This window comes from Epinephelus moara, chromosome 16 (genome assembly GCF_006386435.1).
Source record: "Epinephelus moara isolate mb chromosome 16, YSFRI_EMoa_1.0, whole genome shotgun sequence".
In the NCBI taxonomy this organism is placed as follows: Eukaryota; Metazoa; Chordata; class Actinopteri; order Perciformes; family Serranidae; genus Epinephelus; species Epinephelus moara.
In genome coordinates, this window is record NC_065521.1 from 37,815,056 (window position 1) to 37,840,868 (window position 25,813).

The 25,813-nt window shown below is 41.1% G+C and overlaps 2 protein-coding genes across 3 annotated transcripts; both read right to left on the reverse strand.

Annotated features, from left to right (window-relative positions):
* Nucleotides 1–33: 33 nt before the first annotated feature.
* On the reverse strand, nucleotides 34–7,967 carry xkr7a (XK related 7a). Its single transcript, XM_050065978.1, has 3 exons — nucleotides 7,271–7,967; nucleotides 4,783–4,982; nucleotides 34–4,568 (listed from the first exon to the last, which is right to left on the reverse strand). Exons 1-3 carry the CDS (start codon nucleotides 7,804–7,806, stop codon nucleotides 3,613–3,615), a joined length of 1,692 nt encoding a protein of 563 aa, XP_049921935.1. The 5' UTR covers nucleotides 7,807–7,967; the 3' UTR covers nucleotides 34–3,612.
* A 2,468-nt stretch (nucleotides 7,968–10,435) lies between these two features.
* Nucleotides 10,436–25,479, reverse strand: rap1aa (RAP1A, member of RAS oncogene family a). Of its 2 annotated transcripts, none has more exons than XM_050065026.1 (9): nucleotides 25,394–25,479; nucleotides 23,719–23,875; nucleotides 20,351–20,438; nucleotides 19,791–19,859; nucleotides 19,622–19,678; nucleotides 19,384–19,524; nucleotides 17,265–17,408; nucleotides 15,082–15,200; nucleotides 10,436–11,158 (listed from the first exon to the last, which is right to left on the reverse strand). In XM_050065026.1, exons 3-8 carry the CDS (start codon nucleotides 20,405–20,407, stop codon nucleotides 15,111–15,113), a joined length of 558 nt encoding a protein of 185 aa, XP_049920983.1. In that variant the 5' UTR covers nucleotides 20,408–20,438; nucleotides 23,719–23,875; nucleotides 25,394–25,479; the 3' UTR covers nucleotides 10,436–11,158; nucleotides 15,082–15,110. The 2 variants fall into 2 exon arrangements, with proteins under 2 accessions (XP_049920983.1, XP_049920984.1); XM_050065027.1 differs by having other exon boundaries at nucleotides 23,715–23,875.
* Between the last annotated feature and the right edge of the window lie 334 nt (nucleotides 25,480–25,813).

The window sequence follows — 25,813 nt, forward strand, 5'->3', positions numbered from 1 at the left end:
CCCCCCCCCCCCCGCTCCTCCCACATACACCCATACACATGCTGGTATGTGAGCTTACACACACATACACGCAAACACACACAAACACACACACACACACGGTTCAGAAATTTCCCTCTTGTGACTACTCTATAGAAAAACAACCCTGATAAAAGAAAGTACAGTAACGCTCCATTTTACAGGTCAGTCAGTTCCTAATGATGTCATTAAATTAAATTAAATTAAATTAAATTAAATTAAATTAAATTAAATTAAATTAAAACCAGATAATCGATTCCAATTTAATGCTAAGCGAATGTAACCTCGACTCTTTCAGTAGGTATTCTGAAACATCTAATTTGGTTGGTACGTAACTCATCGTACACAAAGAATAGCTCATGTACATTTGTTAATGGTACTAAATCTGAGTTTTTTGCCAGCCCTGCAGGAGTAAGACAGGGTGAAATTTAATCGCCACTGTTGTCTGCATTGTTTTCAGTGACCTAGATCAGTGGTTTCCAACCTAACTTAAAGAAGTGAAACTACGTGAACTGGTCTCTCTGTCTGATTTTAAAGCTCTCATGAGTACAAGGATGAATGAATCGGTTGGTTCTTGTCACTGTGTGTAGGTGTTCTAATATTTCTACATGTAACTGTATATCTTTATGTTTTTTTATTGTGTCTGACAGTGAAGACTCAAATGGAGGAAGTCTGTGTAAAACTTAAGCAATTTTGATGAATTTTAAGGAATTTTTTAGGAACTTTTAATGCAATTCTGTCAGATTTGTGTATTTCTTTTTAATTAACAAAGCCTAGATATTTAACAGTCTTTGTTTTTTTTTTGACAAACTAAGTGTTTTATTTTCTGGCCATTGCTCTATCAGCTCTTTGGTTGTTTTAACTGTTTACTTTTCTAACGTTTTAATGTTAGTCATATCCAGCTTATTGTACTGATGTATGCGGATGATACAATTGTTATGTCTACAACAAAATAAGTGTTACAGAAAGCAATGGCCCATATGTGCAATTTACAAATGAAATTTAAAGGTTAATAGATCTTAAAAAAAAGTTTTGGGTGGAAAAGCTGATATTTAAGTTTAAACTTAAGTTTGTGCGCATAGAGAAAATGTGGAGATTGTCCATTGCTTTAAATATCTTGGGGTCATGATGAATTAAGAGGGCCATTAAGAAGCTACATCTGCAGGCTCCTCTTGCAATGTTTGCCACTCTCTGTAAATGTAGAAAATTTGATTTGCCTGTAAATATCACACTGGATCTTTTTGACAAGTTGGTTGTTTCATTCATGTCAAGTGAATTTAAAAAAAATAGACATACTGGAAAAACTACACCTCAAATTTCTTAAGTATACCCTACAAGTAAAATGTTTAACCTGCAATAATAAGGTCTATGGGGAGCTGGGAAGATACCAGGGGTCTCATTTATAAACATAGCATACACACAAAACAAGGCTTGAAAAGGGTGTACGCCACTTTCCACGCAAAAGTAGTGATCTATAAAAACAGTCTTGATGGGAGAAACTTTGCTTCAGAACATTTTGAAGACAGGAAATTGGTGACGTAGATGGTGAGGTGGAAGCCTGATTGTGGATATTGTTGAATATTTTTTGGTGTGCGCCATTATCAGCTTTTGTCCGTATGTACATTTTTAGTATGGATCCTATGGACTGTCTCAAAGTTAAAAAGAGAATTATTGGCTACTGGGGGAGGCAAGAAAGACTAAACTCAGTGGAATAATGTACACCTGTTTGCTCTGCTTGCAGTTTGTCTCACCTCTGGTTCACACAAAAACAGTGACAACGTGAACTGGTTGAAACTGTCTGTCAGAGGCTGAAAGATCAGTTCATGAAAAAGTGATAAAGTGAGCTCAGAAGTATGACTTCATGTCATATTCATGTTGAATTTAAACAAGAGCTTAAACTGGAAAAGTATCTGTTGCATGAAAACAAAAGGAAAGGCAGGCTACTTGTAATTTTATAGTGTACAACACCAGAAGTCGCTGGAAGATATAAAGGGCTGTATGGAAACCAGAGGATCTGTAACCTCTGTAATGACAACTGTTATTTCAATTGCATATCCATGTTTAAATTCATTTTGTTATTAAATCACATAAGCCAAAAGTTACTGAAGGCCGTGTTGCCGTCAGCTTGCTATTATTGTTGTGTGCTATGTTTGTGCTCCATATCATATGATCATGGTTTAGAGTCGCATGAAACAAACAAAACAAATTTAAGTTTCCAATAATGAGTTGAAGATGAATACATTATCTGGCAGTTTAAATAGGTCTTTTCAACTAAATTCCTCTAGAGATCAATACCTGAAACTTTGTCTCTATTTTTCCTAAAAATCAACCAAATTGAAAAATTCTTTCTTGGATAGTTTTTAGGAAATTGTCAGGAAACGACAGACCTGTAAAATGAAGTGTTACCACAAGTACCACATGCCTGTACCATCAATAATATCAAAGCTATTCTGAGTCTGGAGTCTGCAGCTATTTTTTTCCCCTACATTATTCAGACAACAAAGTATGGATACAGTACAATTACAGACAGTGCTGTCCCTCTGTAACGTCCTCTTCATTATACACTTTAATTTACATGGAAATTAATGTCCTGTTTTCCTTTGCTGTGTGAGATGGATGCAGTATGAAAATACAACTGTTGAGAGTCCTATCAGTAGAATACATCCTGTAAATGTAAATCATAACGTAGCTATTGTTCAGTACGTACACATTCTGAATGAAGGTGCATCTTATTAGAATAATAGTGATGGCATGTCCCAGAAACAACAGATTGCTTGTAAACACACACAAATCTCTTTTTTTTTGTTCTAGCTTACCTCAAAAAACAAATATTGTACCACAGGAATGTTGTAAATCCCACTAACAGCATGAAAATGCTCAAAGCCTTTTCACAAATAATCACATTTTCAACAGTTTTTTTACATTCAACTCAAATGTTGCTTTTGAACTGCCCTTCAGATACGAAGCAGCGTCTCAGAGACTCCTTCAACATGAGTGAGTAGCTATGGAAAATTATGATGATGACCATCAGTGCCTGTGTTGTATTTTATTGTAGATTGTGTTTAAAATTACAGTGTGAGTTCACCGTCTTTAAATGCTTCTCACTCCTCTACATCCTGTTCAGTGGTGTTTTAGTTGTAGCTGCCATAAATAATCATGCATGTTGAAGGCTCGTCTCTGTTGTCGACCGCCTTGAGAGGATGTGCTGAAGCACCTTCACTGAGGAGGACTCTCTGCCTCTGATTGATAATCACCTCCATTTCTCTGCCTACCTGTGCTTCTCTCTAACTTCACCAGAGCTTTGCTGCTAACGTCGACCTTTTCCTGTACCACGCCCTGACCTGAGAAATGATACAGAAACCGAAATATGCACCACCATTAGACAACATCACAGCACTTTGCCTTTGTAAAAAATAGAGACACCACACTCCGTCCCTGGTTGCGCCTGGTTGTCTCCACTGCCTGACAGTACAGAGAGCAATCAAGTGGGCGTGGAGCTGAAACAGACTGCTCAGAGAGAGTCATCCACCTGCCGTTTTATTTCAGGCAGGGTGTCCACACGGCAGCGAGCTGAGTCACAGCATCTTCAGCACATCACACGGTCGTCTCGTACTCCATCACTTCTTTGGGTGTGCCCAGACAGCGGTATTGAATCCTTGGCGTGACCGGTGCGGCGCTTTCGAGCACCAGGATGGTTTTACGCAGCCGGCGGTCGATGAAGTGAGCGTCCCAGGCAGGGTACTTCTTCCTGGGCAGGTCTATTCGGATGACAGGCCCCTCTGTCCTGGGTGTGAGGTTGGGCACTGGGGCCTGAGCTCCCCGAGGTGGTCGTACCTGAAACACGTCTCCATCTACCCCAGACCCCTGCTCTCTTTCTGACCCTTTAGTTCTCTGAAGGGTTCTGGGGGGACTGCTCACCAGGTCAGGGGGGAGGCTGGTAGCCGGGGAGGCCAGCGACTCCACAGGCACCTCCTTCTCCGCTATATAACCCCACCCTGAGACAGGGCCGTCAGGGTGCAGCAGACAGTAATACACAAACATGAAGAAGGTGCCCAGAGCGTAGCTGCTGGCCACCACGCACACCATGATGACGGCGTAGAAGTCTGAGGTACGAGGGCCACGGTACAGGTACCAGGCAGTGGTGAGTGCCACATTCTCAATGAACACAGTCAGGCTGTAGATGAGCATCCTGCAGCGGGTGTGCCCCTCTCGCACACTGAACCAGCAGAAAACATACACAATGCCCACCATCATGTTGTAGATGATCTCCTCCCATTTGGACATGCAGAAGTCCGTCTCGCCTTGAATTATCCAAAATGTCATGATGCACCAGTGGGCTACGATGAAGATGCCAAAGTAAAGCTGGAACACTGAGGCAAACAGAGCGAAGGCCAGAGTGCGTGCACCGATGGTGAACAGGTGCCAGAGAATTTGAACTATGACGGCCTTGTACGTCATGGGTAGCTTATCATCTCGGGAGTCCCTCAGGACTTTCTGATAGGAGGCGACCATCCAGGCGAGGGATATCAGTGAGGCAGAAGCTGAAAGCCCTGAGGAGACAGAGCAGAGAGAGAGACTGAGCAAGAGAAGTTAGACAGGATGGAGTTGCCTCTGGGGTGTCTTACCATTTAGCACGGCAAGAATATACATTCCCCTGCTCTGTGGGGGCCTGACTGAGGCGAGCACAAGTGACTCATCATGCACAGCGTGGGCCGTAGACTTGTGATTGACTGATGTGGTGATTGGTCATTTTGGGACACTCACCCTGAAGGGGCAGCACCTCAATGGCCTGGATCATGATGCTGAGCTGCAGCACGAGCTGAGGGGCGCTCTTCAGGAAGGACTCAAGCAGGCGCAGCATGCTGATATCAGCGCTCTCAAACATCATGCGCCAATAGTAGTGACGCCTCTCGGGGTCCCTGTGCCAGCGGCTCTGCACGCCCAAATACAGGGCGTGGACATACCTGTGTATCAGAGACAGACATATTCATCAGTGCATCAAGTTTAGTGCGGAAAAAGTGGGATTGAAGAGAATTTTAGTTCTAAATACTGCGCTTCAAAAACTTTTGGACATCAAACGCAGACTCTCAGAAGTCATAACTCATTATTCCAAACTCCGGGAGCTGTCAGTAGTTCTTGCCAAAAAGCTGGTTGCTTGCTCCACTGGGATTTAGACTAGACTGAAACTGAACTAAGCAGCTCTGTGGTTTTAACAGGCATCGGAGGGGGTGAATGTAGAGCATGTCTGCAATCTCTCTTCAAATAAAATCAGTCAAAGGGGGCTGCGGAGAACAGCAAATATGAGAGAAGACATCCAAATAAATGCTCTCAATCTCGTCCTCAGATTGAAGGTTAGAGGAGGAAAAGAGCTCACTATAAATCCCTTGTTGAACTCCTGAGCTCTGCTGACACGTTGTCCCACCCCTATCTTAGCTTGTTCTGTAATGACCTTGTATAACCAACACACGTTGTGTTGTAGACACACGGGTTCACTGTGCAAACATATTCCTGCACAAATGTGTTTGACACGTGACACCTAATTGTACCGTGCAAATACACAATGGGTAAACCATTAACTTTATCATCACGCAGCACCTCACTGTTTGAAAAATATCAGTGGTTTCCACAAAGACTGGAGCTATAAATGTGTCAGTAATTGCCTTGGGGAGAAGGGTCAGAGGAGCCCTATGTCAACAAGCCCAGTGAACCACATGGGAGTTTGTGTAACCCTTTTTTGTTCTGCTTCCTGCTACACAAAGTGTGCCTTGGGATGTAACACACTGAGAAAATAGAGCATATGTGCAGTAATGAGGGTCAAAGACTCACAGGAGGACACACACACACACACACAAAGACAGAGTTTCATCGCACACACTCCCTCTGTAACACAACCCTACATCCCATCTCTCGCGCGCTGACATTTAATTCTGGTAGCCGGCCCAAATTGATCCTGGTTCACCTGACTAACAGTGTATCAGTGACGGATCATTCCTGAGTTAACAGCTGAGGGTAAAACACACAGCGGTAATCCTCTTAATGTGCAGACACGCTGGTCTGAGAGCAGCGGCAATGAACGGAGCACACACAACAGCTTTAATGGCATTACCGGTAATTCTGTGCCGCCACAATGTTTTAATGTGCTCCTGGACACACTCTCTCTCTCACACACACACACACACATTATAGAAGTCTCCAGGAGGAAATAAGGAATCAATATATATTACCCATAGGGCTGTCTAAAGAGGCAGGAAGAGAGAGACCACAAGGAAAGACACAGACAGGGAGATCATGAAGGCCTGCAGATGAATCAAGCACTTGATTTGCACAGGATTTCATCGTTACATATAATTTGTCCCATAACGTCCCAGTATGTCCATAAAACACAACTTGTATTTGAGTATCAACGCGTATGGTCTAACCCTCCTCCCACCACAGTTCAGCTGGAGGCCTCCTCCTGGCTGGCAACACTTCAAGCCTGTCAAAACCTATCAGAGCACTCTAAGCTTGAGCACTGCCTCACCATCACTGACTGAGTAGCTGACCTACAGACCTACTACCATCCATGTGAGAGTAAAGTGTACACTGGTTTGTTTTTAGTCTCAGTGCGTGCCTGGTAATTAAACATGTTTGGGCTCAGCTGAGAGGAACACACTGAATCTAAAAACTGCTGGGAGATTTGAGAGTATGGATTTTTGCAAACATAAGAGCAGCAGCCTCAAGCTAAGAACTGAAAATACAATAAACAGTGAAAGGGAGGCGGGTACACACATCACTGCAAATAGGAAGCAACTCTCATGACATTTAAGACTATTCATTTTCCTCAGCAGTCAGGCTGCTTCTTGCCCAAACCCCTAAAGACAAAGGGATTTTTTTTTTATTTTTCTATATAAGGCGATTGGTGTGGATGGGTTGATGATTTTCCCGGGAGATGATTGACCTAAAAGCGCGTCAGGGGGTTGGGGGGTGGGGTGGGTGGAGTCAAATTCTCCCTTTCCAAGCTGGAGAGAAACGTCAAACAATACAAAAAGACATTCTGGCATTTTGGGCACACTCCTCCCTGAATGATTACGTTTCATAAGCGTTTAGCTACAGGGAGTGATGCTGGGCTTTGGAGGATGCATGTGCATGTGCATGTGCGTGCACACACACACACACACACACACACACACACACACACACACACACACACACACACACAAAGGCAGAATGTGTAGTTTCCCCACCTCTCTGATCTCCTTATGATCAGTCTTACCTCCAGACCTGTGCCAGCTGAAAGATGTGAATGATGGCCTGGAAGAGCCACATGAAGGCTCTGCAGCAGCCCCGGGCTCCACCCCCGGTGCCCGGCCCTGGCAGCACCCCGGCCGCGGCAGAGCGGCCAGCGCCCCGCTCGCCGCTGTCCTTGGTGCTGAAGTCGCTCTCCTCCGCTCCCGACGCCGCCACCACGGCGGCCGCAGCCGTGCCGCTCTCGACGGTCTCCGAGAAATCGTAGGCGAACCATCGGAAGCTCAGCACTTGCACGACCACGGACGGGACTATCACAAAGACCAGAGTCAGTGCAAAGCACCAATATTCACTCCTTAGATAGTAGTCCGCGGCCAGCCACAGGTCTGAGGCCCCGTCCGAGAAGAACACCAAAAGGGCGCACAGCGTCCAGCAGCAGTCCGGGAGGGAGTAGCGCTGCTCGGCGGGACGGTGCTGGGGAGGCCGCGGGTCCGACCTGGAGGGACACTCGGGTGGGATTTCGTTTCGTAGAGAGACGGGTGCACCATCAGATTTCGCGGCCATGTTTGTTGTAGGGAAGAGAGTGAGTAAGAGATGGGAAAATGATGGAAGGGGGGGAGGGGGTCGCGTAGCCTGTCGGTCTGTATGCGCGTGTGGGAGAGAGGGAGGGGAAAGGGGGCAGGGAGGAGGGCCAGGGTAGGTGAGGGAGATGGGGAGGCACCGCCGCTCATCAATCAGCCCTGATAATACACAGAAAGAGGATTTTAATTGCGACCATTAAAAAGCTGCAGGTGTGGTCTGATGCCTTTAGAAAGAAGAATTCTCTGCAGCTGGTTACTTAAAGGTTATTATCGATCATGCTCCTGCACAGGTAGCACGAGCTCCACTCACGCAGCACGCTGACACGGGTCCCTTTAATTCACAATCAGAAGTCATCTTGTTGTAGCCAGTGATGGAGCAAGTACTCACACCCTTTAACTTAAAAAGTACAACAACTCATAAAAAATACTACAAGGAAAAGTTCTGCACAATCATTAATCATCCAACCCTGTCTGAGTAAATGTAAAAAGATTATTGATGAGGAGTATTATCAGTAACATGTATTTGAAAGTAAAAGTACTCATTCTGCAGAAAAATGGCCTCTGTGACTGTGATATTACATATGACATTATTAGATACTGCAACATCAGTTTGAATGTGTAGGTAGTGTTTAGCTGTTGCAGCTGCTTAAGGTGGAGCTAGTTTTCCTTAAGTTCAGTCACATGGTTCCCAACATATGTTGGCTCACAAGATACAGTAAATGTGTAAGAGAGATTTAGAAATACAGTGTTCTGTAACACAATTTTGTTTTCATATTTTAATCTTAAAATATTGAATAATTTAACCTCTTTAGGCCGTAAAAGTGTTTAAATGAAACCATCTGAGAAGTTAAAAGGGGATATGATTTAACTGCTACATCTTATACAAGAGCCCCAATTATACAGTTTTTTTCCTAAGGTGCACAAACTACTGATTAATCCCAACAGTAGTTTGTATTTTATAAATGTGTCATATGCAAGTTTTTGTGTACATTTTGTTAAGATTTTTATTGGCTTTTTGCCTTTATTAGACAGGACAGACTTAAGAGTGAAAGGGGCAGAGAGAGAAGGGATGACATGCCGCAAAGGGCTGTGGGATGCAGTCGAATGGCCACGGCCATTGGCAAGGACAATGCCTTCGCACATGGGAGCCTGCTCTAACCACTGAGTTTTTTTTAATGTAAAAAATTTAAATCTGTAAAGTTACTAGTAAAAAGTGGAGTAAAACAAATGATGTTAAGAAGTACAAAAAGGAAATACTCACCTTAAGCAATGTGACTTTGATCTAGAGAGGTCCTGTATAAACTTTACTTAAAGAAACAATTGACTGCAAAATCAAAAATACATATTTCTCCTCTTACCTGTAGAGCTATTTATCAGTCTACCATCTAGTTCTATCTAGGAACTATTTTCTTTCTACCGAACTACATCTGTCAACTGTATCACTGTGCAGAAGGAAGTGTGCATCTACTCAGGGACAAGAGGCCTGTTCTCATCACCACATGGCATGTAAACATTAATGATGTCCTCCCTGTCTGAGCTGTAATGTTAGCTAGGTCAGTGGTGCTGGGTGAGCTAGCAGTAGATGTATGCTTCCTTCTGCAGTGATAATGTTGGCAAGTGTAATTCAGAAAAAAGAAAATAGTTCCTACATGAAACTGCTCACAACAAGGTCTGTGGATTATCTTGAGTAACCAGGTCATGATTTCTGCAAAGAGACATTGCTGTTGAGTTTTTAAAATGTAGTTTTTTGGCGCTTTGAGCTCCACAAGCTGAGTGACATCTAGTTCCATCATATTGGAGAGAAGGCAGACATCTCTACAATGTCTCCCAACACTCTGCACCTCACACCAAAACAATCTAGACTGATAAATAGTGCTACAGGTAAGAGGAAAAACTTTTTTTTAAATTTGGGGTGAACTGTCCCTTTAAATACTAGCACCTTAAAACTGTACTTGAGTGAATGTACTTGGTTACTTTCCATCACTGCTTAGTTGAAGGCCCAGAATCAGAAAGGCATCACGTGCACTGGAGTGCTGTGGTTTAAAACTTTATACATCCAGTCACGTCATCACGAGGTTAATCTGCAGTGAAGAGTTGTGTCATCTTAAAGAGGCCTTTGTGTCTCACCATCAGTCTGAGGTGGATCAGCTGAGTGAGCCTCTTCTGCCTTCACTTGCCTCAAGCCCAACATCTGATCACAGTTTCTATTCTGCTTTTGCTGCCTCCACCTCTGCTCCTTCCTCTTTCTCTGCTCCTTCCTCTCTTGGCTCCAACCTCCACTACTGCAGGTCGGCTGGGTCAACTCCTCAGCTAAAACTCTGGTGAATTGGGGATTAGGCTGTCATTTCTGTCAACAGGAAAACACTACAGTTACACTTCAGCTTGTCGAGGCTCTCCTGGAGGTATCGATTCTCGTACTGCTGTGAGTCCTGAGCAATACTTTACTAACTTCAGCTGCTGTGTGCTGTGGAGAAAACACATGATTTATAAAACCATTAAAGTGGTTGGCCATACTTTAGCTTCAGCTCCAAATCAAAAACTGCACATTTGTAGATTTCTATTCATCAAACGATGACAAAAACACACAATAAGACAAAACATCAAGACAAAAATAATGAAAATGTACTAAAATTTAATCATTCATAAAAGCTGGAAAATCATCTGTGACAGCAATATTAGAGTTGGTTTAGTACAATATATTTTCAGCCTCAAGACACAAATCAGAACGCACCATTTTCCCCCATCAGTCTATAAAATACTAATTTCCTTAGCTTTATTATGCAAAAATGGAAGTAGAATATATTATGGGAAATATGGAAGGCTTGCAGCTCTCGATAAAAAACAAAGTCACTTAGGAAAAGATGTTATCAATACACATCCTTGTAAGTAGGAGTGAGTAACTTATGGACAATGATGCATCTTTGTTGACACTGTTAGTGCAGAAATGTATGAGAAGGCCAACATTTCACATGGTTTCTTTTGCAAACGTATTGTCACAATATGCCAAAAGATTGATGTTACTTTAATAAAACATTTTAGTTCCCATATATGGATTTAAACCCACGGTCTCTTCTTTTACACTGATAATTCCAAAAGAAAGACACCTCGAAGAAGAAAAAAAAACAAAGAACAAAAAGTTGTCATCAGGCTGACAATACAAAAAAGGTGGATTTCTTTGCCAGTAAAAAGCAGAGAAGAGTATCTTTGAGAGTATGTGCCATCTCCTGCCATTTTGTGAGTGGTGAAGTATCTCTGTCGGCCTTTTTCAAAATGCTCTGGAGAGGACTTGGAATGCTGGCACGATCCACTGGGAAACAGTTAATCATTACACGTTTCTGCAAGCAAGAAGAAAATAATGTCAGTACATACTCAACATCATGAAGGACATGAACGTTTTTAAAGGTCTTTGAAAAGCTGCCTTGAAGGAAACATGTTGCTGCTCCATGCAGTCTTTATTTTATTTGTCTAACAGACACAGTGCACAGCTTCTTAGCTGCACCAGAGTTAGCTATGAGCCAATTTTCTTCTGTCGTCCTTGGGCAGGAAACAGAGAATCATGTATCTGCTAAAAGACACTATTATATAAAAAACAGCCAGTCAAAGAGCTAGATGCAAAGTGCTGCACAAAGACAAAGACTGGTTGATTTTAAAGGTTTCTTATGAAAAGATGGTAAAAAGAGCACAGCAGGGGACCTGTGATTTGATTACAAATACTTTAGCCTAGGTGGATTGTGTCTGCACGTCATTGGTTTAGCCTGTGTACCCCTTTTTCTCTTACTGTTTTCCTTTGTGTTGATTAATGTGTTGTATGTGTTCTAATACGTGACAGTCTTGTTGTTGTTGTTTTTACTGTTGTAACTGATTGAACTGCTGTCCTGACCAGGACTCCCTGACACAAGAGATCCTGTATCTCAGTGGGACCTTGCTGACTAAATGAAGGATTAATAGTCGGATAGTTAGGGTTTTATTGTATTCTTTTTTTTAAAGATTATTTTTTGGGCTTTTTTGCCTTTATTGTATAGGACAGAGTGAAAGGGGGTGAGAGAGAGAGGGGGGGCTGACATGCAGAAATGGTCGCAAGCCAGAGTCGAACCTGCGACTGCTGCAGCGAGGCATCGCCTCTGTACATGGGGCGCCGGCACTATCCACTATGCTACCAACGCCCCGGTTTTATTGTATTTTATTGATGTCTATTTTATTGTATTAGTATTTACTAATTTAGTGCTGGAACAACCCCCCGCTGTATCATGATATCGTAAGAGTCGTCTTTTCCTCATTTTAAAAGCTGCATTACAGTAATGTCATTTCCTGAAACTACCAGACTGTTCTAGCTGCTCCATTATTTATCTTTGCTCACTTAGTCGTTTTATCCACATTACTGATGACTGCTCATCAAAACTAACACCCTTATTTGCGCTTTTGCTTTACACTTTGACATCAAATTCTCCCCCCCTGTTGTCAGCCAACTCTAACGTTACTTACTCTCCTTATGTGATAAGCGAAATCCGACTTCTGTCACTGCTGCGACTCGGCTGGTGTCACAATGATTAGGGCAGCGGGCAAGTAATGTAATTGGTGCACGCCCGAATCTGTGTAACACCAGTAACACCACCTACCACGGCAAGCCCATTGTCCACCTCTTTTAAAGCCAGCCTTGCATTAGATAGTCCATTTTTCAGGTTTAGACAGAGAGGTTTTAGTGCCAAGTGTGCCACAGTAAATCAGACAGCTGCTGGTCCAAGTGTTTTTGTTTCAGCTTACTAAATGTTAAATGTGAAATAAAAAGACAATTTTTATGCCCCAATGTTGCAGCCTTGCTGGAAAATTATTGCTCTAAAATAAAAGGGTGGGGAAAAACCGATGTATGCCAGATGTAACGAGAAATACTCAAAGCATGGGGGACCTGTTTATGGGCTGGATCTGGACACCAGGCCTGAAGTTTTAGACTGCTGCTTAGAGAGTGAACTGGTTTTAGGACTTCAGAGGCTACAGTAGTACGGACAAACTCACTGAACATATCATGTTCTCTCAGGTCATAAAGAAGGGTACGAGAGCATGGATTTTTAAAAGTGGACGACCAGTATTACATACAGATATCTGCATGTTTATTCCCGTAATACAAATTAAAAGGAAAGGTTCACCTTTTGTCTATCTTAAAACAATAGTATCAAGTCCCGTATAAACACTAAAGCAAGATTTGCTAGCTTCATTCCTCCCATTCTGACTAACCATTAAAATGTCCCTTTCTAATGCACCTAAAATGTGATGGGGACAAAATCAGCAGTCTTTGTTCTGTGCTTATGCAAAGTTTATCTGAAGCTTTAATGCATAAGCCGCCTGAGTTAGACAAATCAAGTGGATATCTTCCAAAGTTAGAGACATTTTAGTACAAAAGTCCCTCTTTCTGTTTACATGGACAGTGTTTGGGTGCTTGTTGCTGAGCTGCAGAGGAGGCATGGTAACCAAAAGGGGGATTTTTGTGCTACAAGACTGAAAGTTTGGAAGATAACCACAAGGAGTGTGGATTCTGTTCCCCATCACTTCCACTATAAGCACATTAGGAAGGGCTTCTTTAAATGCCCAGTATGAACAGAAGAAATGATAGTATAGGCACCTGACTATTGTTGAAGATAGACTTTTAAAATAGTGAGCCTTGAACCATGGTTGAGAATCACACTGAATACTGTCATGATGACTTCTCAAATAAATCCCCCATGTCTGTGTTTTGTGCAGCGTTTTTGCACAGGATGTGAAGTCTGTATTTTACTTGAATTTACTGACACTGTTCCCAGACCAAGATGTGCCGAGTCATTTCTAACTCCTCTCTACACCACACAGCAACACCACAAGGCACCACAAGCAGTGATGTACAACGTTAACCTCCTTTTTTTCTTTTAAATGTGGGTTAAACAAACAGAAATGCTTCTGCCACACATTGTCAACTGTCATCCATTTCATCGCCTTTCAAGACTTTCTGCGAATGGGACTCCATGCTGTGTAATGACATGAGCCTCCTGCACCCAAAATGCTGTCAAAACTTTTATAATTGCCAGTGCAGCCTCTGTAACTCTTGAACGGTAAAGAAGCAGAAAAGAGGTGTGGAGAAAATGACAAACCTAAATATGAGCCCAAGTCACACAGATGCCGATTCGCATGGGACTAAAATTTTCACATGACCTCTGTGTTCGGCAAAAGTGAGGTAGATAAATTGCGGTGGAATTTTTTACTTCAAATCACAGACATGGCATATTTGCACATGATTAAGATCACAGACAACCTCTGCAGTCATAACAAATCACATAAGATCCCCAGGTAATACACATCCTGCGGAACAGTACTTTAAACATCAATAAAAGGAGACATAATGATTCCTGTGATGGATTACCAAAAATTCTAAAAATCTATAAACACATGAGCATGCTTTGTTAAGAGTCAGTCTCTAGGAGCTGATATCAGAGTGAGGACTGTAAACCAATGATTTACATTTACAAACCAAGGAAAACACACACGAAAGGCATGGAAATGGTAGCGTCTACTATGGTAAAGTATTTGTAGAAACAAACAGCAACATGCAGCAACCCTGTCACATTGAAGTACAATGCTCAAACAGCAGGTGGAGCCCCAACATTCATGAAAGACTTAGAACTTGATACACATGCATAAAACATTTTAAATCATCTTTGATCAAAATGAAAAGGTGACGCCCTGATATGAGTCTTCACACATTTAGGTTTCAGGTTTGGCTGACACTCGACATTAAATCCAGGTTTTCATTACAAAAAAAACCTTCCTTTTATCAGTTCATTTAAAAAAAGAGGGTGGTGTAACTGATGGCAATACGAGGCAAAGGGGTAATACAAAGGGTTTAATCTTTAACCCACAGAGATGCTTTATGAGTCATAATGTAACAACACATCAGTGATGCTTCAACCTCATTTGCTGAGTTTATCCTGTTACTGCAACACATGTTTGCATACCATTAAAATTAAAGAGGACATATTATGCTCATGGGTTTAATTTAATGTTAAAAAAATAAAAACACTTTATTTTCCTCATACTGTCTGTGCTGGAACACCTGTATTCACCCTCTGTCTGAAATACTCTGTGCACCTCCCCCTCTAAAATACAGAAAAACATTACAGGTCCCTGTTAATGAAATTACTTTGATTACTGCATTATACCTCTAAAGTGACAATCCAGAGCTCAGTTAGCAGCCCTGCTCATGTCTGGAATAAATTTAGACTCAACACCCACTCACCTGGCCTGGAGCTGCTGTGGGAGGGCATTTTAGAGCAGTGTGCAACTCGACTTCTTTTTTGTCTTCTTCTTTTCCATCGGCGTTTTTCTGTTGATCTGTCTCACCAGATCATAGAAAATCTACAACATGAGAAAGATCGATGGTCTCAATATTGCTTTAGTGATCACAGATGTAATATTTTAAAAGTCACGGATGCCATTTTAGCCATTTTCTCATAAAATGGAAGTAGACGATATTAAAAGGAAATGTGAAGGGCTGGCAGCTCTGAGTAAACAACAAAGTCAATGGGATATTTCTTGACAATACATACCTTGAAAAAGTACAAATTTGATGTAATTTTACTGACACTGTTCAAGCAGAAATGCATGAGTAGGCCATAACACTGTTACAATTATTTGATTGATGGATCAATTAATCACCTGAAAATGTGTCTGCAACTATTTTTTTTTTATTTTTTTAATTTGTCACATACTCAGCATGCAGTATCTCTACATTGTGCAGCCTAATACTGTGCTGTCCCCTCCAGTACTTGACATAATAAATATCAAAATTACAATATATACAACAAAAAATATATATACAACTGTAAATATGAAATACTAAATGTGGTGCAGATATTAAAGGGGATGCAGGGGGTGGGTGGATATTACTGTCAAATTATATTAATTGATTATAGAGAATGTGAAGGTATGTGACGCTGTGTGGGATTGACGCTCCATGTTTGAGGTACTTGCTCTGTTATCTCTTTTAGCAAAGTGTGTGCATTCAGTCAAACGAGGAGGTAGTGCATCAGGGTCTGTAGTCCAGCTCTGGGCTGCCAAATCATATGGATCTATGTTGTTTATCATGAGTGGTTTGTCCAAATGCTGTTGCTTGACCAATGCAGCAGGCACAGGTAATACAAAGTATAATTTCAAGATGGCAACCGCGTACGAAACAATTAACACGGCGTGATGTTAACTTCACATCCGCCATTGATAAATAATTTTGAGTCATTTTTAAAGACCAAAAAAAGGACCACAGTCCCTGTTTTTAGCAGAGTTGACTGATAGTGGATTTTTTAAAGGCAAATATAATAACTATAGTTAGGAACAGGGAAAAGCTGATAGCTGATTAATTGACCAATATTCACACATGCAGAAAAAATTGACAGTTTAGGAAATGAACAATCTTTGACTTTATTAGAAACAGGATAATTGAACTGAATATCTAAGTCAAAGTAATAAATACCTAAATAAATATATCAATCTGGAACTGAACATCAACATAACAAGTAACCGTAAAAAAAATCTAGGTGGGCGTGACTTTTACTTTTTGAGCTCATAATTTCTCTTAAAGTCAACCTGAGATTCTCAGGTACACAATGACATTATCACGACTTTATGTAAGGAGCCTCCATGTAAAATGGTGTTTAGAGATGGGCCCTTTTTTGGTTACTTGTTTTTTAAATATGCATTTCAATTATTTTAGAGTATTTTCTAATTGATAATTGACAGGGCTGAAATGATTCAAAGGTAATTTGTAACACGATACTTCACAGTGGAGTTATTTCACTCAAAATACTTGACTACATCAAATCCCCAGAGAGCTTTCATTTGAAATAAGGGCTTTTAGTCTGAAACAGGAAGTGGTGGCTTTCATTCAGTCATGAACTCACAGACTTCCACTATAGCCCTATAGCTATTGCAATCCAGTCCAAAAAGTCACGTAAATGCATGTTAAAGTGAGTAACAATACACTAGGACAAACTCACACAGCAGCAGGAATCTGCTTTCTCTGGAGTTGCACCCACTGATCATTTAACACAACCCTCCCTTCTACAGCTCTGGCCAGTGATGTATGTTTCTGAGTGACAGGTGGAAGCTGTGTTGTGACCGGCCACAGATAATGATAGTTTGTAAAAACATCCTGTCGGCGCCGATTATTCTGCCAAACGAATAAATCAGTCGACCTCTAATCGTTAACGTCTCAAATGTTAATATTTTGATTTTTCCTCGTCTTATATTAAAGTAAACTCAGTATCTGCAGGTTTAGGATTGATGGTTGAACAAGAAAAAGAGATTTGTCACCTTGGACTTTGGGATACTTTGATGTGGCATTTTTATTATTATAGACCAAGGGATTAACAGATGTCATACATAGTAAGTACTGTAATATAGTTTTAGTAGAGTAATAATACTGACCTCATTAACGTTGATCTTTGATTTAGCTGAAGTCTCTAAAAAGGCACAGTTGTTCCACTGACGGGCCAGATTCTGACCCTGCTCCTTGCCAACCACACGCTCGTCCTCCAGGTCACATTTGTTTCCCACCAGGATCATTGGAACCTGATTGATCAACAGAAATGTTAAAGGTTTAAGCTGCAAAGCAAAACCTTACATCGCACAGCATTTTCATTTTTACACAGGCACATATGAATGATTCACTTGTTTCATGATCTTATATACAGTAGATGCACAGGGGAAATGTTGAGTGAGCCTTTAATGAAGACACACGACCAATCAAGCAACCTGCTATGAATAAATAAAGCACACACTCAGCATGCTGCACATCCTCTCTCTAAATCTGGAGATGAAGAGACCTAGACTGAAAGTGGCAGATAGCATCCAGCAACAGCTCTGACATTTCCACCCTGTCACTAAGTTCCTGCCCCCCCCCCCCCCCCCGCTCGCTCTGCCCTCTCTCCCACAGAGCCCAGTCTAATGAGGGAGTGATGAGCCTCAGAGGTGACACAGGCAGATTATACAGAAGACACCAACTAAAGGTCATCACTGAGGAGAAAGGCTCCACGCTCAGAGGAGAAAGGCTCCACGCTCAGAGGAGAAGGCTCCACGCTCAGAGGAGAAAGGCTCCACGCTCAGAGGAGAAAGGCTCCACGCTCAGAGGAGAAACGCTCCACACACATAGGAGAAACGCTCCACACACATAGGAGAAACGCTCCACACTCTGAGGAGGTGCCTTACAGATTTACAAGAGTAAGTGGAAAAAATTAAATTAAGTGAAGGAAAGAGTTCCTTTGTTCCTCTTTATTTTTTCACTTCTATATTATCTCGTTTAAGTTCCATATTTGTTTTATTTTTGTATAGTTTCTTTTTTAAAAAGAAAGGACAGTAAAGGAATTATAAACAAATATCTCAATCTCAGTGTTTCCCACACTGATTTATTTGTGGCAGCCCATCATATTATGACCTTATCTTGCTGGAAGAATTACGATGAATATTTATTTTTTAACGGTTTCTTTCTGATTTTATATCGACCAAACAATTAATCAAAAAAGTCTACAGATTAATCCAAACAGAAAATAATAAAAATAATACTGAAGATAAACGCAGTTTACACAGGACCGCAACAATGTGCAAAATCATACAAAAAGTATAACTGATGTAAATTCTTACTGGTTAATCTTTATTTCTTTATATTTAACTAATACACTTTAAAAAAATCAATTGCAAATTAAAGCAGTAGTATTTCAAGGCAAAGACACTCCAAACCGACACAAAAGACCTGGTGGCAACAAAGTCAGACTGTTCTGTTGTCTCACATTGGCTGTGTCTCGGCCAAGAAGTTGCACTTGAACACATCACAAAGTCTATAGCAAATGGCTAACTACCACATATGTTCTGTGCCTGTGTGAGAGGCAACAAGTCTCCATAGTAGCAGGTGGCGGGAGTTTGTATTCGTCATTAAAAAAGGGAAAGCAGAAGAACCAGGGGATGGCTTCATGACGCTAGTTAGGCGGTTAGGACATTAACAACACAACCTGATGTTGAAAGAACAACAGATATTTACTGTGCGCTAGCGAACAATAGCATTAACTATTACAGAGCATTTCTGTTAAAGAGTTCAATGGCAAAAAAATAATCTTATCTCAGGACTGCTTGACTTCCGCCACTTGTTTGCTCTGCTCACTTCTGTTTCTCTTCTTGTGCACTGAGCTGAACTGCTAATCAGAGTGATTTCATTCACCAACGGGCTCCACCGTCTCTGACGCTGAGTCGACATACTGAATCAGCCAAAAATGCAGACAAGGACTGACTAGTGCCAGTGGTACAGGACACACCGCAAAAACTAGGGCGCGAGATGCTTACAGATGGCCCAACGTTGACCACCATCCAACCATCAGGCTGGTGTCAGAGCCCCTAAGAGTAGCAACAGTACTTCAAGGTGATACTATCATGTCACCATATTAAAAATTCCTGTTAAAAATTACTTACGTCATTGATTAGAACATCAGTAAGTGTGAAATGAGAAAAGACACATGAAAATAAAAATGATAATGTTTTAAAAGAGGGTAACACTCACGTCCTCTGTGTCTTTTACTCGCAGGATCTGTTCCCGGAGGTCCTGTAGGTCGTTAAATGTCGACTGCGCTGTGATGGAGTACACCAAAGCAAAACCTTGGCCATTCTTCATGTACAGGTCCCTCATAGCCGTGAACTGTTCCTACAGATCAATAACAGAGACGAGAAGCCGTCAGCAGCCTGTTTACATTTATCTTGAAGGACTCATGCATCTGATGTCAGCGTCTGACTTGACTTACTGTTCCGGCCGTGTCCAGGATTTCAAGCATACATTGCTGCCCGTCGACCTCGACTTGCTGTTGGAGAAAAACAAATATTTTTTATAAGACAAGTGGAGGCATTTGAACAGCCAGTCGCTGAGCTGCACTGAGGTCAAGTGAAATGTCTGACGTGTGTTTCTGAACTCACCTTTCTGTAGGAGTCTTCTATTGTGGGGTCGTACTTCTCCACAAAAATGCCTTGCACAAATTGGACTGTCTGAAATGGACAAATGAAGCAAAGGAAGGCATCAGTATTAATCAAACACTGGTACACTGTTTGAATTACTTCATCCAGTTCTATTCACCAAAAATATAAAAACACATTTCAAATATTATGATTCATCATCCACGTTCATCTCTGACTAGAAGCCAGTTTAATTTCTTAACAAGGATAATTTATATTCCACAGGCGGCACAGCCCATGACTCAGCCGTTCTTTATGCCTCCTAGTCCCTTTTATTTATTGTGGCCTTTTGAAATACTACATCCCAGAATACATTACCAGAAGAATAAAGCCTTGTACCACAATGCGGTTAATGTAGCGCTGAGAATCCATCCACACTTTTATACAATATAGATTTCTTTCTCTTTGAAAGCATCCTAACTTATTATAAGTTGCATTATAGTTATGTCAATAATACTGTTTTACTACAAAAATGTAATAAAGATATTGACTCAGTCGTCTGTGCTGCACCAGCCATCACTCACCAGTGCTGATTTTCCCACGCCTCCTGATCCCAGCACCACGAGCTTGTACTCACGCATGGTGGGCAACTTCACTGGACAGCACAAGGGTCTGTGAAAGGACAGGATGATAAAGTGAGACAGAGGATCTTTGTGTCTTTTATAGCAACAGGTAAACAGCCAGCTCAGCTGAATCCAAACAAGCTTTTCCAAATTATCCTGTCCAAAGGAAACTATCATTAAGACTAATTTCAATAACCTAACTGAAATTAATTTGTGCCACACCAAGAATTTATATATTACAAAAGTATTTGAATCGTCCTAACAGCATTTTTAGACCGTCAACAACACAAAAAACAACTCATGGAAATCTATTCTCTTTTCAAGTAACTGTTGCTTTTCATATAAATCTATATATAAACACACTTCTATCTACACTTATTTATTTGTATCAGTAGTTGTTCTGCTTGTCCTTGTTTTTAGCTGTATGTGTTTTTCTATCTTCCTGTAAAGTGTTCTTGGCACTATGTCTAATTACATTAGAGCTGCAAAAATTCTTCGGTTAATTGATAAGTCCATGGTAAGAAAATGAATCGCTAGTCAGTCAATCCTCTTGACAGACTAAACGATTAACTATAGGACTGTGCCCAACTCAGAATTTTCTAATCAGCTTCGGCTGTTCAATAGGAATATCCGCCTATTTGTTCCTTTTTTCCTCATGTAGACTATCGTGCAACACTTTATTGAACTGCCAGATTTTCAGCGGTTCAGCACAAGTGAGCATCAACATTTTTTGCCGATACTAGATATCAAACCAAAGCCAGAGACTGTATCGTATTAAGTTGATGTGAGCTGTAAAATCACCACTTCTTAGCAGAAAGCAGAGGATAACATCTCAGAGCCTGACTGGGCAAAGCCTCTCGTCCTCTGGATCGCTGCCTTCATTTCACTCAGACTCACCCTGGGTCTGGATCTGCAGCTGCCTGTAGCTGTTGCAGACATCTTCACCGAGTGGACAGGACGACATGACGTAGTTTAAGGACCCCAGAGAGCAGCGTGAAAGTGGGGAGTGCTATTTCTGCAGCTACTACTGGGGACCAAAATGTACCCAGAAGTACACTGCTCACTGACGAAAATAAAAACCCAACAAACTACTGCTCGACTTGAAGAATCTCATTCGACTGAGCGGTCTCACAACTGATGATTTGAAATTTCAACTTTTAGAGGGCAGCCCTAATTGATTAATTGTGAAAATAATCAGTAGATTAATTGATAATGGACATTATCAGTAGTTGCAGCCTTAAAGTACACCGAAAGACATAAAAATCATTGTAGGAGTACACATACTTGGCCAATAAAGCTGACGCTGGTTCTGTTTGCAGCCAAAGACTTTTTTGCTAACCAAAACCAGAAACTTCAACACTGCTCGCCATGTACAGTAACTGAAGTAGTGAAGCAATCGATTAAGCTGATTTCAGAGTAAACACCCTTTCAGTACAGTGTCTACAACAATGAAAAATCACCACTGACATCAGCACATTAAAACGCTGTTCCTCTGCCAAAAAATGAGCTCTCTTTCCCACCCACTACCATGGGACTTCAGCTGTCATGACGACGGGGGCGTCGCCCTCAAAAATAAAAATAAAATCAAGACGAGCTGAAGTAAATCAGAGACATGCTCCTTACAGTAACTCCAGAGATTCAGACCAGTGTTTGAACCAGCAATAGCACTGGCATCAGAGAATAATTAAATGCCTTTTTAGTAAAAACTTGCAACATCTGACCTACAACATGTAATGTGGAGACGAGGACTTGGATAAGTGCAATAGATCCTGAAAATGTCAGTGTAAGAGCCAGTGGATAAAAGTCCCAGTGCTGCAAATAACCTAATCTCATTACAATATGGAGAAGAAAGGCCACGGAAAATGACCCATCATCAACTCCATCAGGCTGACACAGTTTAGACAGCGTATGTGGCCTAGAAAATATTAACACTCAGAGGAACTGTGACAGGCATGAAAATGTTTAACATGAAGACGGACCTTTTTTCTTTGATTTTTATTCATATTGTGAATAAAAAGTGGAAAAATCTAACATTAACACTGATGCATCATTAAGCCCTTGAATAGTATATAAGGTTTTTATTCTGTGGTGTCATTTTCCACCAACAACTTAATTTAATTTTCGTGCTTTGTTGTCTTGTGAATGTTGAAAATTTGTGACTGTGAACGCTGGAAAAGTCACAACCCTATCTCTGATTATCAAACCTTTCATTGTTGTGGGTTTCATATGCAACATGTCAGACTGTTTCAGAGAGAACTTGAGTAGATCTGCTTAATTTGCTGTGTACTTTGATGGATTTGACTGAATGAGGAGATTTTTTTTATCTTGAGGTGAACTTAAAATATAAAAATCGTAAATAAATTCTAACTTTAAGATGAAGTTCAAAGAAACTGAGCAGCAAAAAACAACACAAACACAATTACATGCATAATATCTGGGACAGAAATTAATCACATAACAATATCGTGCACACATGTACATGGGCACATGTGGTGAAAACTTTTAAAGTAGTGTTTTTTTTATGCTCTAAATGCTATTCTGAAATGCAAATGTAATCTTCATTTGATGTACAAATGTCAAAGAGGGGGTGATGCACACTAAAATCTAATTTACAAACCTCTTTGAATCCCCCATCATCCTAGGTCTGTGGGACATTTGTCAAACGTTGAGACAAACAATACAAAAACCACTCTGTCACACTCGACCGGCATTTGCAATTCTAACTACGACGTATGAAGCACCACCAGAAACCCACAGTGTGAGACAGGCACACGAGGCACTCTACAAAGAGCCATTGTAATGACCCTCCTCTACTCAAGTACACCATACAAACAGAAAATGGAGATCAGAGGATGCATGCATGACCACAGCACTGAGATTATCACCAGGGCGAGGGGGGCGCACCTAGGGGTGATGCCAATGTGTGCCTGATGCATCTATATGCCTATAAAGTGTACGGAAACCACTCACTGTTTAAAATGTAAATTTACGTGGGTGTCACAAAACTCAAAGCCGTGACATCAGATAAGAAACCTAAGCCTTCCCCTGATTAGATATGAGCCTGGGCTCAAACATTTCAAGTATCAAACACTTGAGCTGACAACCTTCACCAAACCTACTCATACATTTTTGCTGGCCTTCTAGTGAGAGTGCCTCCTTGTTGCAAACAGCCAATAAACACTTTATCCCACATTCCTGATCAAGTACTAAAATGTAAACATCTCGCCCAATTTACAAATGGACAATGCCTCACACAAAAGAGTACTTTGCACAAAATCTGTGCAGTGAAACAGAAAGCACATTCATGCTGAGAGGACAGCCTAACCTACTGTGTACACGGCTGCTGCAGATGACAACTCCCTCTACATCTGGGGAGGGGGGCGCCGGCAGATCCTCAGGTGCACTGATGTCAGCGGGCAGGTGCTGAGCGTCGGTTGGGAGCCAGAAAACTAGGCTACACCAAACTGTTTAGACAGGAAGCTGGCCCTGAATTAAAACAAATATTGAAGTATTTAGATTCACGTCACTGGTCTGGATGAAACCAGATTGATTTATTACACAACTCAAAGTTTTGCTTACATGTTTATAAAGGCAGATAAACAAGAAAATGTAAGAAAAACATCCTGACAAGCAACATTAACACCAAAGTATACTGTTAAAACAGGCAATTAATCATCTGCTGTGCAATGCTGGCTCAATCAAACTGTAATAATGCTGACGATATTTTTAAAGGAAGACTTCTGGCTGCTAATTTAAGTGCTGGATGAAGTCAGGAGGTGAGTTGTCACATGTTACATAACAAATTGTATTCCTTGAGAAACCTGTTGCTGATGAACACACAGACAGTAAAAACTACAAGCCTGTCTAAAACAATCGTTGTAAAAGATGGAGGATTGTTTTATATTTTTATGGCTAACAGGACCAACTTACTCAAACTCCCCCTCAGCTCAACTCAACCTTGTATCATGTGTCAGAGCCAGAAGGGAGCAAATGGGTTTTAACTTAGCACAAACACACTTCTGATTTGATTAAACTTTTATAAAAGTCTTAAATTGTACAACCACGACTTTCAACGTTAAGCGGGTATTGCTATCCTGGGATTTAAACTGTTAAACAACTATGAACTTATTTTCGTGACAACTTAAAGCGTAGCTGGTTTCGAGAGGAAGGGTGTGGCTATTAGTTTCCCAATGCAACAGACTGTGACCGTAAACACCATTTAAAATGATCAGCCACAGTCGGCAGTATTAATGCGTCAACATAACTTTAATGTAAATTTAAAGTGAAGTTTGAGAAGTCAGAGTCGACACCGAAAAAGTAGCGTGATTACGACTACTCAGACGTTAGCATTCAGCTAGCAGCATTTGGTAAACGTTAGCTATCGTTACTGGGTGTTAGCCTGGAAAAAGGGTACGGCGAGCTGTGCAGCACAAACACTGCGCTAACTAACGTTGACTTGGCAGAGATAAAAGCCGAGCTCACAGTTTAACGTTACTTCTTCTCTGACAAATATTAAACTCCATTTTAAGTCGCCTGACCGTTAACTCAACTGTTAAGCTAACACCGTTAGCTAAAGTTAGCTAGCCATTTAGCATCAAGCTGAACTCTCAGATCTCGTTTTTGATTTAATCTCGCTAACGTTTAAGTTTTCAGACGCTAGCTGAGTTTCTATTAACTTGCGAGTAAACAAATGTATATCTAAAAGCGACTGAGGCACAGTCGGACATTTAACTACTTGAACCACAAACCTTGTTTGTATCGTCAACTCGTTAGTTAGTCATTAGCTGACGTTAGCTACTCAATCCAGACATCTAGCTTGTAAGCTAAAGCTATTTCACTCACAAGAATAATTTCGCTACACTGGAGCCGGAAGTCGTTTTAGTGTCTCTCCGGAGACAATAAAGTGTTAACAGGCTTATCATTAAACTAATTAAGTCACAAGCGGCATAATTAGCTGTGAAATTGCTAATTTTAAACACGGGTAAAGCTTCACAGGACACTTACCGTGTTCCGCTATGTGTGCGCTAAATCACACTGTGTGAATGTACGGAAGGGTCGGAGCAGCAGCTAATGATTGGAGCAGGATCAGCCAATCACAGCCACCCAGGTTAAGGTACGATTTAAACCTCTTCACTTCAAACACACCGGTGCTCCCTCTGCTTAGTTCACTGCAACTGCAATTAATAATACTAAACTCTTTATTAGTTCTCTTCAGGAAGAAGCATGTTGTACACTGTCCCAATAAACAGATCAATAAAGTGTGTGCCTGCTGTATTAGTTTTCATTATAGCCCACTATTAACATAAGGATAACCCAATAAACACTGATGTCACCAGGAAATAAAAAAAGATATTTGTTTTATAGAGCTGGGATGTCACCTGTGTCAACTTCAGTAGTAAATGTAGTGCATTTACTCAAGTAATT